Below are 17240 nucleotides of genomic sequence, written 5' to 3'. Positions count from 1 at the left end.
CAGAACTCACGAAGCTTCAGATTCAGGAGGATACCTACACGGGCATTGAAGTGCCAGAATGGCTGAAGGGATCATATGAAAGGGACGCTTATGATAACATTATGTTAGAGCTGGCTCATCGCAGTTCTCTAGTATCCGTCGCATAGATTGAATTTAGATAAATGTATATAGTCACCGTTCGCATAGATTGAATTTAGATAATTATATATATATATTCATCGCTTTAATCGTTGTATAGCTGTTTGTTGTACTTTTTTTAACACAGGAACAGACGAGTGGCTGAGTATGCAGCTTCATGTCGCACGTCGACACTACATGATGGCGTAATATGAAGCCTCAGAGGTGGAGTCCCACATACCAAGCAGTCTAGAATCGGGAGGAGACCTTAGTGGCGTAAACGACAAAAACTGTATCATTCCATTCCAATTCTTGTCCATAAAGGAGGCCTGTTTCGAAACTTGCTATTTGGAATCTCGATTGTTGTGTTCTTAAATGCATTCTCGAAAGCCTTGCGCTGAGCACAATCTGTATATCCCGCTTATACCACCATAGCAAGTGCATCAATACTGCGATTTGCGTCAACCATCTTAGCAGAAAACATTACTTTTCCAATTTCCGGTGATGAGGACAGTTGGATCATCTCATTTAGAAAGTGGTGTTTGATCTTGATTGGCTGTTGGATTGGGTATGCCTCCGATTGTGGTTGGACTTTAAGAATAACAAGAGTATCCACCTTTTGAACGGTTTCAGTGGTTTCTAGTAAGATCTTTTCAAGTTGAAATCTGTAAATGTTGTAGAATGCGCGACATACAAATAAATTTATATGGTCCAGGTCTGTCACCGACCACTGCGGAAAGGTCCAAGGGCGTTCGATCAGTTGCTTCAGACAATGAGGTTTGGCACCAGCCTTTCCAGATCTACGAGCTTGTAAGTTGGAGCTCTGAGTATCTCCTTTACATGAAACATAGGTAAACTTGTGATCAGCAGCAGCGAAATGATTTCAGAGTGCCAACTGACATTCGAATTCTTGGCTGCTGAAAGCTTCTTGAACGACTCTCTAGCGACTCGAGCGCCTTTGCGCAAAGATCACCATTGTTAGCATGAAATGCTATCGATTATTTTTGGCCGTGAGTGACGACGACATCGTCAGCTTGAACTATCGTGGTCCACCAATCGTCCTCTGAAGTTGGAAGGACAACGAAACAAATGCCGGCCTGAATGATGGAATGTGATTCCTCAGATATTGTCCGGGAGGAGGAGCTGCAACATGCGATGATCCTTTTCCTCTGAAGCCGTTATGTCTGATGGCGCTGAAGCCAGAAGGTTCATGTTATCTTGCAATCCGCTACGTGAACCTGAATAATGAGTGTGGGGTCTAAATCTATTGCGGACTTTTATATTTACAGTGCTGACATACACAAGCTGATGTACTTGGCCTACCAGCAGCTTTTTCTCACACCTGGGATTTCACCTCCCAAAGCACGTTCACGAAACAAGATTCTACTGAGCTTGTGCTCTACAACGAGACCCTAAGGTAATCGTGTTAGGAGCTTGACTGATGCTTGATGCGTAAAACGAAAACTTGGGGCAGCAACAACAGGAAATGTTGATGATGTATCATCACAAACTTACTCGACTAGTGCCACTTTCTGGACATCTACCGTGAATATTAGATGGGCGAGTGTATCTAGGCAGCTTGTTGAGGTCTAACTGAGCTCGAAAGCGTGTTCCCATTGGCAAAGTGGCATCTCTGACGATTGCACGTAAAGCCTGCCTCTTTGGCTCCACGTGGATGGTAAGAGCACGTGCTATCCTGTCTCGGAGTTGATGAGCTAGAGGCATCCTTGAGGTAGTTGTCTGTTTCTTTACAACGCGATGGCTGGGTTCTGGTTTGAATGTTTGAAATTTTTTGCAGCAAAGTGTGAAGTCATGGCATCCGAACAGACTCAGCTATGAGAGACATCGACATTTGCATTAACTAATTAAACGCGTGCAAAGGCTTTTGGTTGTCCTGTTCCTTTGGAGAGCTTTCGAGCGAGTTTGTATTTCGTGACGCTTCTGCAAATCGTATGCTTGTGAGATTTTCACGGCAATTGTTGGCAAAACGAATCGCATCCATCCACATAACTGGTGCTGCAAGCTATAATCGCCCTTTTAATAGGCTGTCCAGCTCCTCAATAACAATTAAGATGACCAACAAGACTGATGAGGTGTCAGCCAATGCTGTTGAGGATGGAAAGAACATGCAGTTAGATCCAGTCACTGGTGACATGGTATCCAAGAGGTACAATAATGTGCTCCTTTTTCTACTGCAACCTGCTCGACAATAGTGGTGACATCAATTCCATTTATTAGTGAGTTGAAGAAGCGAATAAAAGCTCGTGAAAAGGAAGGCAAGAAGGCTGCAACTGCAGCTTCTGCTCCAACAAAATCATCAACACTCAAAACTGAGGGTGATGCCGCTGCTGAAGACGAGGAAATGGATCCCTCAAAGTTTTTTGAGCATCGCTCTAAAACGGTCAAGCACTATAAAGCTACTAACTCACCAAACCCATATCCACATAAATTCCACGTATCCATGTCGATCCCAGCATACATTGCAAAGTACTCTCACATCCAGCCTGGTGAGCATCTTGAGGATGCGATAACCTTGGCAGGACGTATCCATAATAAGAGAACATCAGGTGCCAAGCTTGTCTTTTATGACTTGCACGGAGAAGGCGTCAAGGTACAGGTCATGGCAAATTTCCAAGACTGTGAAGCTGACTTTGCTACTCAACATCGAGTACTGAGTCGTGGTGATATAATTGGAGTAAGAGGTTATCCGGGAAAGTCAAAGAAGGGTGAACTCTCCATCTTCCCTAAAGAAGTAACACTACTAGCTCCATGTCTACACAACTTGCCCAAAGCCCACTTTGGATTCCGGGATCAGGAATCCCGATATCGGATGCGTTATCTCGACTTGATTATGAACAACGAAGTCCGTGATAAATTTATAGCACGATCGAAGGTTATAAACTATGTAAGACGCTTTTTAGATAATCTAGGCTTTTTGGAGGTTGAAACACCCATGATGAATATGATTGCTGGAGGTGCTACGGCCAAACCTTTCATCACCCATCATAATGACTTGAAGATGGACCTGTTTATGCGAATAGCCCCAGAGCTATACTTGAAGCAGCTTACTGTAGGTGGTCTCGATCGAGTATACGAGATTGGTCGACAATTCCGAAATGAAGGTATCGACTTGACTCACAACCCTGAATTCACCACTTGTGAATTCTATATGGCCTATGCGGACTTCTTTGACCTTATCGACATCACCGAAGCTATGCTATCGGGAATGGTCAAACATATCACGGGTAGTTATATAATCAAATATCACCCGCAAGGCAAGGGAAATGGAGAGCCATTGGTGATTGACTTTACACCTCCATTCCGTCGTGTAAGTATGATAGAAGAACTTGAACGTCTATTGAAGGTCACATTCCCTTCAGCGGACAAGCTGGGTGACGAACAGGGCACCAAGTTCCTGTCTGATCTATGTATTAAGCATAAGGTTGAATGTAGTGCTCCTCGAACCAGTGCACGTCTATTAGACAAGCTTGTCGGTGATTTTATTGAGGTCCAGTGTATCAATCCAACCTTCATCACGGAACATCCTCAAATGATGTCGCCATTGGCCAAGTACCATAGATCAAAGCCAGGATTATGTGAACGATTTGAACTTTTCGTCGCAACAAAGGAAGTATGTAATTCATATACAGAGTTGAACGATCCGTTTGAACAAAGAGATCGATTCGAGCAACAAGCTCGTGATAAGGCTATGGGTGATGATGAAGCTCAAATGGTTGACGAAGTGTTTTGTAACGCTTTAGAGTATGGATTGCCTCCCACTGGTAAGTTTATAATTTGGTTTATGCTAATCAAACGGTATCTAATCAGTTACTTTATAGGTGGCTGGGGTCTTGGTATTGATCGATTGACCATGTTCCTCACGGACTCGAACAATATCAAAGAGGTAAAGCCTGATTATTTTTGAAATGCTGCATAGAGTTGACATTATAATCCGTCTTTTAGGTGTTGCTCTTCCCAGCAATGAAGCCTGAAACCCAACATGAAAAGGCCCGTCGCGACATGATTGCCATTGGTAAGGAAGACACTGACGACACTGCCTGAATCATTAGACACAATGACACCAAATAGATTCTTGTACCCAATCGGAATAAATCTACACTAGTAGTCTTCGATAGAAACACCTCTCTAGTGTCGACGAACAAGCAACATAGAGAAACAAGCTAATTTGGACTGCCTGATGAACTTCACGTCATCTTGGTCTCTGTCGCTTGAAGATTGTACAAGTTTCGGCAAAAGCGACGCACATTCAATGATCAACTGCGAAAATTGAAACCCGGAGATAGACGGATTCGACCATGTTAATTCTCCTGGTGTGCTTTCTGCGATGTTTATGTATTTATTTATATCGGCACCTAAAGCCATGGTGACTAGTTTATTACTAGTTTGATAAACGACCTTTTAGAGCAAACTTTACGTCGTCCCAGAATTGCATATTTGCCTCCCTGGCCTCTTCTAGTGCGCTCGGATAAGCGACGCCATTCCACATATCGTGAGTAATATCATTTGTAGAAGTTATGGGCGGCCATTTATGATACTTGAATGACGACCTATGCGAGCCCTGCGCCACTACTTTTCTACCTAGCAGCGTGCCCCAATACATCCCCCAATAAGATGATGTGAATATGTACTCGCCCTTGGCTAAAAACTCTAGAGTACTATACAGGTCCAAATTTGAATCCCACATTGTTGCGGTATCATTTGGTATCGATCCATTCGGCATCTTGAATGGATATTCCGTATCATGATAAACAACCCTTATGTACTTTGCTGCCATACGTCCATACTTGTCGAAGGCCGGATCCATGCATGATACGTCTGGCACCCATCTATAACCTTCTATGGCATCTCGAAGTCCCAGCGAGAAGAATGAGCCTACAAAAGAGTTTATATGGTTTGGATGCGTCTTGTCATTTAGTCCGTCAAATTTATAAGCATCTGGGGTAAGCATAGCGTCAAGACCCAGGCCCCAACCGATTACGAGACTCGATCCTTCGAGTACCACATGTCTTATCGCTGCATTCCATTTAGCAGAATGCTGCAGGAGTCCTCCACCACCTACGATGACGGGAATATCGTTGGTCTTGTTTATATTTTCCATTATATAGGTTGCGTCCGAGACGTTCATGATATATCTGTGATATGTCGAATTCAGTTCCGGAAAGTAATTAAAAGGCGATGATAGTATGTCTCCAAGCCTTGCACGAGACAGATGCCGTATGCTTATTATAGATGGTGGTGGAATGGGTAATGCGTATACTGGTAGAATTGTCGAGACTCCCTTTTGTGGTGGCAATACTGGATGTGGAGGGAGACTCCATATATCTGAGTCGGGGTAGGATGCATTAAAGTAGGTATCGGCAAATGACTGCAGGCCTGCATCCACTCTCCGCTCGTCAAATCCAAATTTATCAAAGGTAGGAATCTGGCCATCCCAGAATGCATCAAGCTCTGAACGGTCAAATCTTCTTCTCCCAGATTTAATAGGTACAGAGGCGACGCTATTGGGCGAAAATAAATCAGCTGCCATATATCGTCGGTTGAAACAATTAAAAACTTGCAGTTACAAGATTCTACCTTTCTGGTTCTACTTGTGCCGGCGACGAGGTCCTGATTCGTATATATAAAACGAATGATAGTGCTATCAACAGTAGCAGTAGGAGTTGCGCTCTATTTCGCATGCTCTATGGATTCTGGCATCAACCAACCTGAAATTTTGAACATTTAATCTGCAAAGCCACATAAATTTTGACTTAAGCACATACGTGCCATATGCGTATTGCGTGTAAATGGTAAATTATTTTGTTTACAAAGCTTATGATGAATATCTAATTCTAGTCAATTCTATTGATTTCCAACCAATGTCGAGTATCAGGATTTATTGCTTCTGCTTCTTCCAGACACGCACGTCTAACCCTTTCAGTAAGCAGGGGATGTGTCGTCCGCATTATAGCCAGCCTAAACCATGGCTGCCAGTCTAACCCTTGATAATCCAGCTTAATGGCCTGCCTATATAATTCAATAGCCGTGCCATAGTCCTTGTTACGTTCGGCAACCAAACCCAACCACAAAAACGGCATCCGCCGTGTCGGAAAGAGTTTGGCTGCTTTCTTAACTTCTAGGATTGATTCGTCATGAATGGTAGATATGACCATTTCCTGGGCTTCTAATATCTCTTGCACTGAATATCGGTTGGGATGCTGCATCGTCATCATTGGGACTACCTCGGTAAACTTCTCCTTTGTCCGTTGCATAGAGTTACGTTTAAATCGGTATAATAAAAGATACTCGGGGATCTTCACAATGTGGAAATGCGGTAAACCGGATATGGCGATCCAAAACGACCAATCTTCATTGCCATGCGGCAGTGAGGGATCAAACCCTCCGACTGCTGCCCAATCTGTTTTACGGAATATAGACTGCACTGGCAGTAGTCCTTGATACAATATGCGACGTGATGATAAGACCGGTAGATTCCATTCCCATTCAGAATCTTGGAAAAACTTTTGATTGGCTGTAAAGGCAGTAGCGTGAGGGAATATATGCATCATTTTAACAGCCTTTTCTAAATACGTTGGCATGAGTTTATCGTCAGCGTCTAGAAGCAACACCCAATCAAACTTGGCCAGACGAATTCCAGTGTTCCTAGTATCAGCAAGACCACCATTGATCTTTCGAATGACGTGAATATCTCGTTCTCGATGTTCCTCCTGGAATTGTTTGGCTACAGCAGAGCACTGATCTGGACTACCATCATCCATAATTAACCACTCATAGTACGGATACGTGAGGCTAGCCACAGACACGGCACATTCTCTAAAATATTGTGCTTGGTTGTAGCAAGGGGTGATGATACTAAACATTGGGTATTTTTCCTATTACAAAGGTGAGCATTAGCACACGAACTCAAAACACATCAACTTGATTTTTATCGTACTTTGGCAGTCTTCTGGAATGCAACGAACTGCTGGTCCAGCTGGTCGGATGAAGAAAACATTGACAGACTCCATATGAGACCTATGGTACCTAATCCAGCTAATACTGTGGGTGCCCATTCAGAGATGGTCCGGTTCCAAAGCGAAATGGTGTTGTGCCAAGTGAATGCCAACTTCTTGTGATCATGGTATCTACTGTTTCTGCGCTTTTGATGTTTCAGATGATCTACATAAGAGGCTAGAAAGCGATTAGGTGAAACTGATATTCTTTCCTTCAAACATTGGCGAGGCTTCCTTACAAGGGATGATACGTCCAGCACACCCCATCACAGTCCTGCGGTTGACTATACATAAAAGCATTACAGCAGCGATGGGTAACAGTTTCCCAATCTGCCCTTGGGAGTTGGTCGGAGCGTTACTTGTCTTTCCTTCAATTTGGATGTCCACGGGAACGCCTGTCTTACAAGTTGAGTTGAAGTGAAGCTCAGCCCAGAGCTCCGGAAATATTAATACATGGGAAGCTACTCCGTCAGACAAACACTCCTCATGCAAGAAGACACCCCACTCTTTCGAACTCTTCGGGTGCATCTCCACTCTGACAATGCTGTGCTTTGGCCAACTACGGGTCTCGAGGAAGGGTACAGTAGAGGAATTTACAGGGAAGACTGAATATGTGGACTTGATTATTAAAGGTTTGCGGAAGTCGATTATACCAAGGTAAATACTCGAAAAGTTTTTGGCCCGAGGCACAGTGCGAGAGTTTGCAAGTGACTTATCACTTTGATAAATCTGAAAAATCGGAGGTGCGGGCATAACTTGGGCTACAGAGACGAGCAAATTGTGAGAGAATCGTCAAGAGAGGATTGTTTGCAAAAACCCACCACCAATAGAACGAAGCGATTCTGTGTCGACTAAGCCATAGCGAACCTGAAAATACTGAATCTCTAGTCTACCATTGCTTTCCAAGCTCAGAGCTTTAAGTTTGCGATACTGAAACGGCAATGGCGAATGAAGGATTTTGACACCATTGCAATACACTGTTACTACCGAGTTAATGATATCAAACGATACACTGAGAAAGTAATCAGTGCCCAGCGACATGGAGCATCCTGCCTGTCTATAAGGTCTTACATACACCTTTCGAGTCAAGTCAGCAACAAAGGGATGACCGGATTTACCATCTCTTCCAAATACTATCTCATTCGTGAAATCTTTGAATTTCATCCAATGCATGTCTCCTTTCTTGCTAGACACTGGCAGCTTGATAAACTTTACTACGGCACTGACCGTGAACGTATTTGGTGTCAACTCTTCCAATACGGGCGATTTGATGGAATACTGCGGTGTCAGCAGAGCGTGGGGAGACCACGAGTCTTCAGGAATCATTCCGAATGGGCGACCATGAAAATCGTATCCACTTAGATCCGCAAAGATTTTTGAGGGGTTTATCATATTTTTATATTCTGTCAGAATGCCCATCGGTTCAGCACGAAAATCCTGTTCGTGTAGTGCCGGGAATAGAACGGGATCTAAACAGTAAACGGTCAACAAACACTGGCTTAAGCACTTTTTTCGAAGACGTGGGATTTACCAAGCTCAACTGCTAGACCATTGACCTCCTCCTGCGATATCATTTTCTGGTAGACAACGACATCATCTATACCACCCTTGAAGTCATAATGATGCCATTCTTTATCAGTTCTTATACTATATGGTGGCTTGCGAGCCAACCAAATATTTTTGATCCCTGTGTTGAGGGGCAGCTCATTCTGTTTTATAGGCTCCCATATTCCAGATTGCACCAACCGTCCGTCGACGTAAAAGGTCATCTCTTTCTTTGCTGTACCAACCGCTACAGCGATATGATGCCATCGTCCGTCGTTTAGCGCCGGACCACTGATTTTCGAAAGAAACTAGTCAGTGGGTGTGATGTATATGATTTCGTTTCTAGAGCTTACGTGTATGTCAGCCGTACAGCAATATATGTGCTCCATTGGGCAATGGCTTCAAGACGAGATTGATTTTTCTCACAGGTTGTTTGAACAATCACTTGTCGTTCAAATTGGTGAAGAGCGACCAGCGCCCTTTCCGGCATGCAAACACGGTCGAAAAGAGCATGCAGGGATACAGATGCTTCTCGTAGAGACTGAGTAGAGAGTGTCGGGAGTATGGCGAAGTCACCTTCGCCGTTGAAGGATCTATACCGTCTCCTCCCAAATGTACGGTCTACTAGTGTTGTTCCATTCAAGGCCCAGCCATGCAGTCGGTTCTTCAGAGAGTCTACCAGTTTCTGCTTGGTATCTAAATCCATCAACCAGGCGCCGACTAGTGTTTGATACTGTGTGAGATTCTGCACATTTTGCAACATCGACTGACCGGCAAACCTTACCTATGCCGCTTTTGTATTGATTTCTTGGAAACTGGGTGCAATTCTTGTCTCTGGCCAGCTCGTAGTCGCCCTGGGCAATCATGGGTCTAATAGCACAAAAGAAGCCTGTGTCGACCTCTCTAATCGTATCCAATGACAACGGGCCCAAGAACCAAGACCATGCGTTACTCTCCCACAAATGGACGGCATAGTTCTGCGTGAAATTATAAGACTTCATCATATATAGGAGTTGCATCCCATCACTATTCCAATGTGGCCAGAAAAATGCAGTGTGTTGCAAAGCGGTGACCTCAGTAGGATAATTGGTAGCTAAAAGCATCGGAAACTGCACTGATTGCTCATTCCAGTTGGTACGGTTGAATGTACGGTATGATTCCATCCAGCGCCTTAGAAATGCAGACCCTGGTTTCGACAAGATTGCAGCATTGCAAAGTCCAACTACACAGAGAAACATCGATTTAGGGTAAACAGTCCATTTCGAAGCTACAAGCAGCTCACAACCAACCGTTCAATTCTCTCGCCATCACAAAGTCGTTGTGGAGCAAGTCATCAAACGAGCGCAGCGCCACCATATCCAAGTCCAAATAGATTCCACCATATTCATAGAGCAATTTCAATCTGAGAACATCTGCACGGTGAGCATAGTGATCAACAACGTTGCCATAAACTGAGCCAATCAAGTCGGTGTAGCGAGGAGTGATGAATGGAAGGACCTGTTCCCACCAGTAGCCTATTTGGTGAGTGTGTTAGATTTCAATCTATGCACAGAGTGCAAGAATGGGACGTACCAGTTGGTAGATGATGATACCAAACGTAAATCACATCAGGTTTTATTGCAACTTTTGCACTCCGAATGGCCAGGTAATGTGGCAGTAGCAACTGTGGGTCTGGTGCACGGAGCCCAAATATAAAATGTACTACCTTTGGGATGCGATCTGGAAGTGGTTTTGACCCTACTTTTACAATGAGTTCGTCGTATTGGCCATCGACGAGAGATTGTTCACGCTGGTTTGGAGTTTCTACAGCTGAAACAAAGTCGGTAGCCAGCAGGAAAAGGCACAAAACCGGCCACCAACGTATCATCAATCTAAACATCATCGCATTATGCCCTTGCCTCCCTCTATCTGCCTGAGTGGCTGAAGACCTTGGTTGTTTGTCTTGTTTCAATGCTCGCCGATACGAAAGAAACGATGCTAGACATCATCTGAACAGTCATACTGATCACCGATCACCCTGTAATTTACCTACCTACATACTTACGACTCGCTACGCGACTTGCCGGACATTTTCATCGTTTGCACAGCAACACTGAAGTATCAATTCCATTCACTCGTCTAGAAACCGCGTCTAGATATCCACTGAAGTCTCCTCTCTCTCCCACCCTTCTTGACCAACGTGTGTGAACGCGACTGACGCTTGAAATTCTCGGCATATAAACAGCCAAGTATTTAAATTGCAAACTCTGTCTGAAGCGAGGTCGCGCTTGAAGGATGGCCATGATACCTTCTCAGTCTGGCAAGGGGCTGGGAGGGGCTTTCGAGCACTCGTTCTGGGTATGTCTTGCTCCAAAAGTGCCTCTGCAGACATCAGTAACTAACGTTGTTCTGGCGCAACTCAATTTGCTGCTTGAAACCTAATCAAATATGATGTATCCCGTACTCCTCATCTTAACAAGCAATCTGCCTTTCTTAGGGAGAGAGTGACAAAGGCCTCGACCAATTGATGAGTCGCCTTAGAAGTGGAAAACATGTTAGTGAAGAATTGGCTTCCATGCTCAAGGAACGGGCCAGTATCGAAGAAGATTATGGTAAAAGACTGGCAAAATTGACAAAGACGTATTCCGCAAAGGAAGAGATCGGGTATGCCAATGGAGTTGCACTCATCTTGCTCCAATTTCTAAAAGCCTCGTGAATCTACTAGAACTCTGAGAGATTCACTGGATGTGCTACAAAAAGAACTCGACGGCACCTCTAAAGCTCATTTGGAGCTAGCCAACGCTATCCGTGTTCAACTGGAGCGACCGCTGAATGATTTGATAGCCGCACAAAGTACCATTCGCAAAAATCACACAACCAATATTGAAAAGCACTTAAAAAATAAAAGTGCATTGGCGAATCAGTGTCAGAAGGCCAAAGAACGATATGAAGCTCGATGTGTAGAACTCAACAGCTTGAGGGCTTCACAAAGCAATGCTAAACCTGATCAACTAGACAAGGTACGTAGTGTGTTTGTTTTTGTCATACTAGATATTTGAACCAACCTTCTTTCTCTCATCAGATACGTACCAAGATTGACAAGACACAGACAGCCATGAACCAAGCTGATGGAGAGTACATCGCCGCCGTGGAAAAGACTCGTGAAGCCTTTTCAAAGTGGCAGGATGATTTCAGGATTGCTTGTGTTGTATGTTCAGTATCGTTGATCTGTCTCAAGCTTTACTTCACTGATGGTAATTCCAACAGGAATGTCAAAAACTCGAAGTGGACAGAATCGAATTTCTACGAAACTCGTGCTGGAACTATGCAAACTTGTTTTCAAAAGCATGTGTGCAAGACGATGAGGCGAGTGTGGTTTTTGAACAGGTTTGTATGTCAATCGACACACAGTACTCATCGACTGGTGGTTGCTTTTAGGCGTGTGAACGTATTCGTACATCACTAGAAAGATGCGATATCGACAAGGACATTGTCACTGCCTTGGAAAAGTATTCGACTGGCTCCACCATTCCATGTAGATATCCCTTGTTTGCTCAACCTGATGCGTTCCAACTAATCCCTTGTTGATAGTGCCTCCTACATACATCAACTTTTACACCAACTCTTCCGAAAGACCATCGGCTCTGCCTCTAGTCAATCAAACTGCTGGAAACTATGCAGCTCAAAGTCCTCGAGCCTCGGCTACAGCTGCTCCTACCTCTCGATTTGGGTCCAAAGACAACATGTCATCGTCATCCGGTGTTGTGAAATCTTCCTCAAAGGATGATCTGAACTCGGCCGCTTCCAGAGACAAACTAAACGTTCTCAACGTAGCTGCATCGAATGCTATGGGTATAGCGGGTCCAGTTAGCCCTGCTCATCAACGTCAATATGAACAATCAGGCCATCCTTCAACTTCCAATGACAACTTTGCTACATCTGGTCAGCAGCCTCAAGAGGGCGAGCCAGTATTTTATGAGTATGATCCATGGGACATCAAGGAAAACATTCCCACTCTCTTCCAAGGTATCCTATGGAGTGACAGAAGTGTTGATTTGAAAGATACGAACTAAATGCTTCCTCTGTCGCATAGTTCGAGTCCTGTATGACTATCAGTCTCAGGCATTTGAAGAGTTGTCTGTGACTAGAGGTCAGGTTCTTCCAGTGATCACTACTCAGGACGACGGCTGGTAAGTTCGATTGGCAGACATGATTTTTCTTGATTGTCGACGATTCTAATGACATTCGCAGGTGGGAAGGGATAGGGGAGGAAGGCGGAAGAAAGAGGAAAGGTAGGGGTTCGTTTATAATACCTTGTTATTTGTAATCTAGACAATGCTAACTACGATTGCTCAGGTCTTTTCCCTAGTAACTTTGTGGAGACCTTAAAACAGTGATTACATGTAAATTTTGATGTTCGCGCATCGGAACCCTCAACAAATAGTTGAAAGACCTCATTGGATGCTTAACATATTCTCTTGGCTACCACTACTTTGATAACTCTTGAATAACACTTGAAATATTACAGAGGCTCGGAATAAGCAATATGTGGTTTGAAAGTTCAGTGACAAGGCAATTTTGCATTGAGTGGATTATGAGCCGTTGAGGTGTATAAGCAAGCAATCTCTTCATGAGTTCTAAAACCGAAAAAAGCGGATGTGACTGTCAAGGAGACAAACACGTGCGATAAGCCAATGAGCTGAGAAACAAATCTACTCTGGTTTTATTTGTTCCGTCTCATACTCATGGACCGGTTAAATCCAAGTAAAAGTAAAGTCCTTATGAAGTTTTGAAGACCACAGGGCCGCATTATTGTGTTGGTCGTAGGTCAACAGCGTTTTTATACACTGAAGCTCAACATTCATCCAGCGAAGCGACGAGGGCACCACAGAGTGAAATTATCAGATGTACCGTTCCATTTTTCCCACTGGGACAGCTAAGATGTTAACACTTTGCAGGTTTGAGAGGAGTTGATCCACTTGATTGAAAATTGTCCTGACGACCACCGGCGCAAGCTCTGGACGCGATGCATGGTTCGTAGTGTCGAGTATTCAAGCGATTGCTCAGTGGAAATGTTTCGGTAGCGTGCTTATGAAATCATCAAGCAACCGCATTGAGGGAGAGCACTACAATACGTAACGCTTTACTGACAGGATATATTGCCAGCGACATATCTACAGAACTAGAATTAGCACACGAGCTTCAAGACAAGTACAAAATTGTTAAACCATCTCTTAATTTTTCAATGAACAGAACCAAACTTGGACAATGCAAGATAGAGAGCTTGATACTATGTATATATACGTATCAGTTTAGTATCAGGCTCTCTATCTACTAATGGTTAATCGCCACCACGAAAAAGTGTCAATCATGAGCCTCAATGAAAAATTTGTTTGCCACCACAACAAATGGGACGGTCTTGCTAGACAATCATACCTCCCGTCTGGTCAGACAAACGTATTTGAACAAGCTTTCCTCAATTGCCCCCCACAATCCCCAAACCGCCAGTCCAGCATTTTTATACAATGGTGGAGGGACCAACACGGGGGTACATTCTGAAAAGTGAGTACGAATAGATATGAAAAACAGTTGAGTTGTCGTCAGTGAAGTGGCTAAACGTTCTGCGTGAACGAGTTGTGAACCCATATGCCTTCGGGATTTTGCAAAAAGAGTCTTACAAGTATTGTCATCCATTAATGATAGTGGCATCAATAAAATTATATCAACTGTTCAAGAAATTCAAGTTGCCTACCATCTTGGGAATCGTGTTCATCAGTCTCCTTCTAGTTAGCGCAGTCCAACCACCTCCAACTCCAACTAAACCTCGACTGGACGACACAGCAACAGCTAATGATGATAGCAAACGAGCACCACCGGACTCCAGGCGGCCTATTCTACTGAGGTTAGGTGGTGAGTTACAATGAGTCCGTTTCGGCAAAGAATACCATCTGACACTTTTGTCTGTCTTCTTGTTCCAAGGTATTTCGGACGAAGGGATGGGTGCAAACATTGCCCATATGAAGGATGATATTATTCTTGCCCGTATGATGGATAGAGAGCTGGTTATTCAAACTCTAGATTCTGCTCACTCCTACAGTATCTCGGATATTCTGAACGACCCACTCTACACCAAGAATGTAATGTTGCGAATTCATTAAATTCGGCTTTACACGTCGCTGATATCGCTCGTATTAGATTGATCTGTCCAAAACTTGCTACCTTAACCATATGTATTGGGACTTGGATTCTATAGATAAACGGCTTGAACAACTTTGCTACAACGAGTCATCGTTTGAGGAGCATTCGACATGGGCCAAGAATCTGACGGCAGGATGTAACGTTTTAGTAGTTACCAGAAACACCATATTTCGACACGATCGAAGTTTATGTACAAGGGAATGGATCAAGGGCAGACTAGGCCTCAGTACCGTCAAATGGGTGGTACCTGTTGTCCCTGAGAGCACAGCTCTGAGAGTCGCCATTCATATCAGATGGGGGGATTTGGCATCACGAAACGCAGCCACAGCCTTATTAGGAGCAGAGCCAGATCGTATGTTTTCAGCCACACAATTCAACGAAATCGTGCAGTCAGTGACAGGATGTACCTATCACAAACTGGATATTAGAATTGCCATGAAACGAGCGGAGACGAAATACCTCGCTGCTTTAAATTTCACTTACACGATCCTCGACAGTGCAAACGACCTTGAAGACCTCAATATGATGGCAAAATCCGATATTCTAATAGGAGGAGAAGGGCGTTTCCTGACGCTAGCACTCATTTTAGGCAGTCACAAGGCAGCTGTCGTTGCAAACGCCGGCAGACTAGAATATAAGGATTTCAAAAACAAAACTCTAGTAGTGGACTGGAGGAATACGGAGGATGACCAAACCGCCCTCTGTGCAGTCGTCAGAAAAATTGGAGGGGGTCGCTACAGATTGTAGACTCGTAGCAGTAAATTAACAATAATCTTAATAAAATTTAAATCAGTAGTCCTGCGTTAATCTGATCAATCTGACTGTAAAAATCTTAAACACTGATGGTATGAGCTTTCCGCCCGTCTGCTACTCAAGATATACCCTTGCCTTTTGTCTCCCTCGCTTCCTCGCCCAAGAACAAGAAAGCTTTAGCGAAGGTACATATCCAAACCATTCTAAAGCGATATTCGACCTTTTATTTCGATCTTTGGCAATTTTCGGAAACACCGTCGCCGATAGTCGGGTTGGCTTAGTCGATTCAGTATCTGACGAGAAGTGGAAGCCACGGAGAGTGGCGTTGATCTCAGGTACGTCAATATTTCATGCCACTTCGTTCGCCACTTGGATGAGTCTGTGTTAGCATTATGGATGACTTTCTTCTCGACACAGGTATCAGTGGACAAGATGGTTCTTATCTCACTGAATTCTTGATGGCCAAACGGCCAAAGGTTAATACTGGACTGTGAATCTGGTTTGTTGTATTCATTCAAATCCATTGGGCGGCTGTATCTCTTTGGTTAGGCTACACGGAATGTGTACACGGAATCATCCGACGATCATCGTCCTTCAACACCGGCAGGTTGAAGACTCTGCACTACGGATACTTGACAGACTCCACAAATTTGGTCTGCATTCTAGCCAAAGTGCAGCCTACGGAGGTTTATAACCTTCGTGCGCAATCGCAACGTCTCATTCGAAATGGCCGAGTACACTGGTAGGCACCTAATATGAAAACCTTGCGACGTCAAGCTGACTCGAACAGCGTTGAATTTCTTGCTTTGTGTAGGAGATGTTGACGGTCTAGGCACTTTGAGGTTATTGGATGCCATACAAGCATGCGGATTGACTCATCGTGTGAAACTTTATCAAGTGTCCACATCGGAACTATATGGAAAGGTGGTAGAGGCTCCACAGCGTGAAACAACACCGTGCCCTTACGGTAAGGTTTCTGTGTCTTGACTCATTATATTAGTAGAACTCTGTCACTGAAAGGTTTGCTTCCCGGAGTTGCCAAGTTATATGCCTTGTTCATTGTCAAGAACTACCGTGAAGCATACAGCAATGGCATTCTCTTCACCCACGAATCACCAAGGAGAGGTGCGATGCTTCCTAGCTTGGTCACGGACACGATTGAGATCTCTGACTGCTCTTTAATCGACGTATGTAGGTCAGACTTTTGTATCGAGGAAGATCACCCGTGCTGTCGCCAACATTCATTTGGGCTATCAAGAATGTTTGTATCTGGGAAGTATTGACGCTAAAAGAGACTGAAGGCAAGACATGCTTGCGACTACATTGAGGTAGAACGAGTGTACCTCGCCCTTGTTATTATTCTTGATGCCGTAATTCAAGGGTATGTGGCTACTGCTACAGCAAGATCACCCAGATGACTTCGTCTTAGTCACAGGAGAGTCACACACTGTATGAGAGTTTGTGGAGAAGTCCTTTGCTGTAGCCGGAGTCAAAATTTCTTGGGAAGGATGTGGTGAAAGGTACGTCGGGAAGGACTCCAAATCTGGTGATATCAGAGTTCGGATAGACCCGCGATATTACTTAATGTATTTAGTCGTTAATGATACTTTGTTTAACTGTAGCTTCAGCACCTGT

The 17240-nt window shown here is 44.1% G+C and overlaps 4 protein-coding genes across 4 annotated transcripts; 3 read left to right on the top strand and 1 right to left on the bottom strand.

The window, feature by feature from the left end:
• Positions 1 to 1236: 1236 nt before the first annotated feature.
• SmJEL517_g02351 (uncharacterized protein) lies at positions 1237 to 1842 on the bottom strand (the record flags this gene model as incomplete). The annotated part of the gene is made up of 3 exons (XM_031168279.1): positions 1237 to 1355; positions 1460 to 1529; positions 1633 to 1842. The coding sequence occupies 3 exons, from the start codon at positions 1840 to 1842 to the stop codon at positions 1237 to 1239; spliced, it is 399 nt and encodes a 132-aa protein (XP_031025814.1).
• Positions 1843 to 2189: 347 nt separating this feature from the next.
• Positions 2190 to 4179, top strand: SmJEL517_g02350 (lysine---tRNA ligase; the record flags this gene model as incomplete). The annotated part of the gene is made up of 4 exons (XM_031168278.1): positions 2190 to 2284; positions 2356 to 3899; positions 3957 to 4021; positions 4081 to 4179. 4 exons carry the CDS (start codon positions 2190 to 2192, stop codon positions 4177 to 4179), a joined length of 1803 nt encoding a protein of 600 aa, XP_031025815.1.
• Positions 4180 to 10949: 6770 nt separating this feature from the next.
• On the top strand, positions 10950 to 12950 carry SmJEL517_g02349 (uncharacterized protein; the record flags this gene model as incomplete). The annotated part of the gene is made up of 9 exons (XM_031168277.1): positions 10950 to 11012; positions 11152 to 11318; positions 11380 to 11674; positions 11737 to 11862; positions 11922 to 12041; positions 12093 to 12189; positions 12246 to 12680; positions 12748 to 12844; positions 12947 to 12950. 9 exons carry the CDS (start codon positions 10950 to 10952, stop codon positions 12948 to 12950), a joined length of 1404 nt encoding a protein of 467 aa, XP_031025734.1.
• A 3381-nt stretch (positions 12951 to 16331) lies between these two features.
• Positions 16332 to 16904, top strand: SmJEL517_g02348 (uncharacterized protein; the record flags this gene model as incomplete). The annotated part of the gene is made up of 4 exons (XM_031168276.1): positions 16332 to 16347; positions 16420 to 16572; positions 16626 to 16730; positions 16801 to 16904. 4 exons carry the CDS (start codon positions 16332 to 16334, stop codon positions 16902 to 16904), a joined length of 378 nt encoding a protein of 125 aa, XP_031025733.1.
• Between the last annotated feature and the right edge of the window lie 336 nt (positions 16905 to 17240).

The sequence above is a fragment of the Synchytrium microbalum genome (assembly GCF_006535985.1).
Source record: "Synchytrium microbalum strain JEL517 chromosome Unknown SmJEL517_scf0009, whole genome shotgun sequence".
Taxonomy (NCBI): domain Eukaryota; kingdom Fungi; phylum Chytridiomycota; class Chytridiomycetes; order Synchytriales; family Synchytriaceae; genus Synchytrium; species Synchytrium microbalum.
The sequence above is the reverse complement of the archived record's forward strand: the minus strand, read 5'-3'. Positions and strand labels throughout refer to the sequence as shown.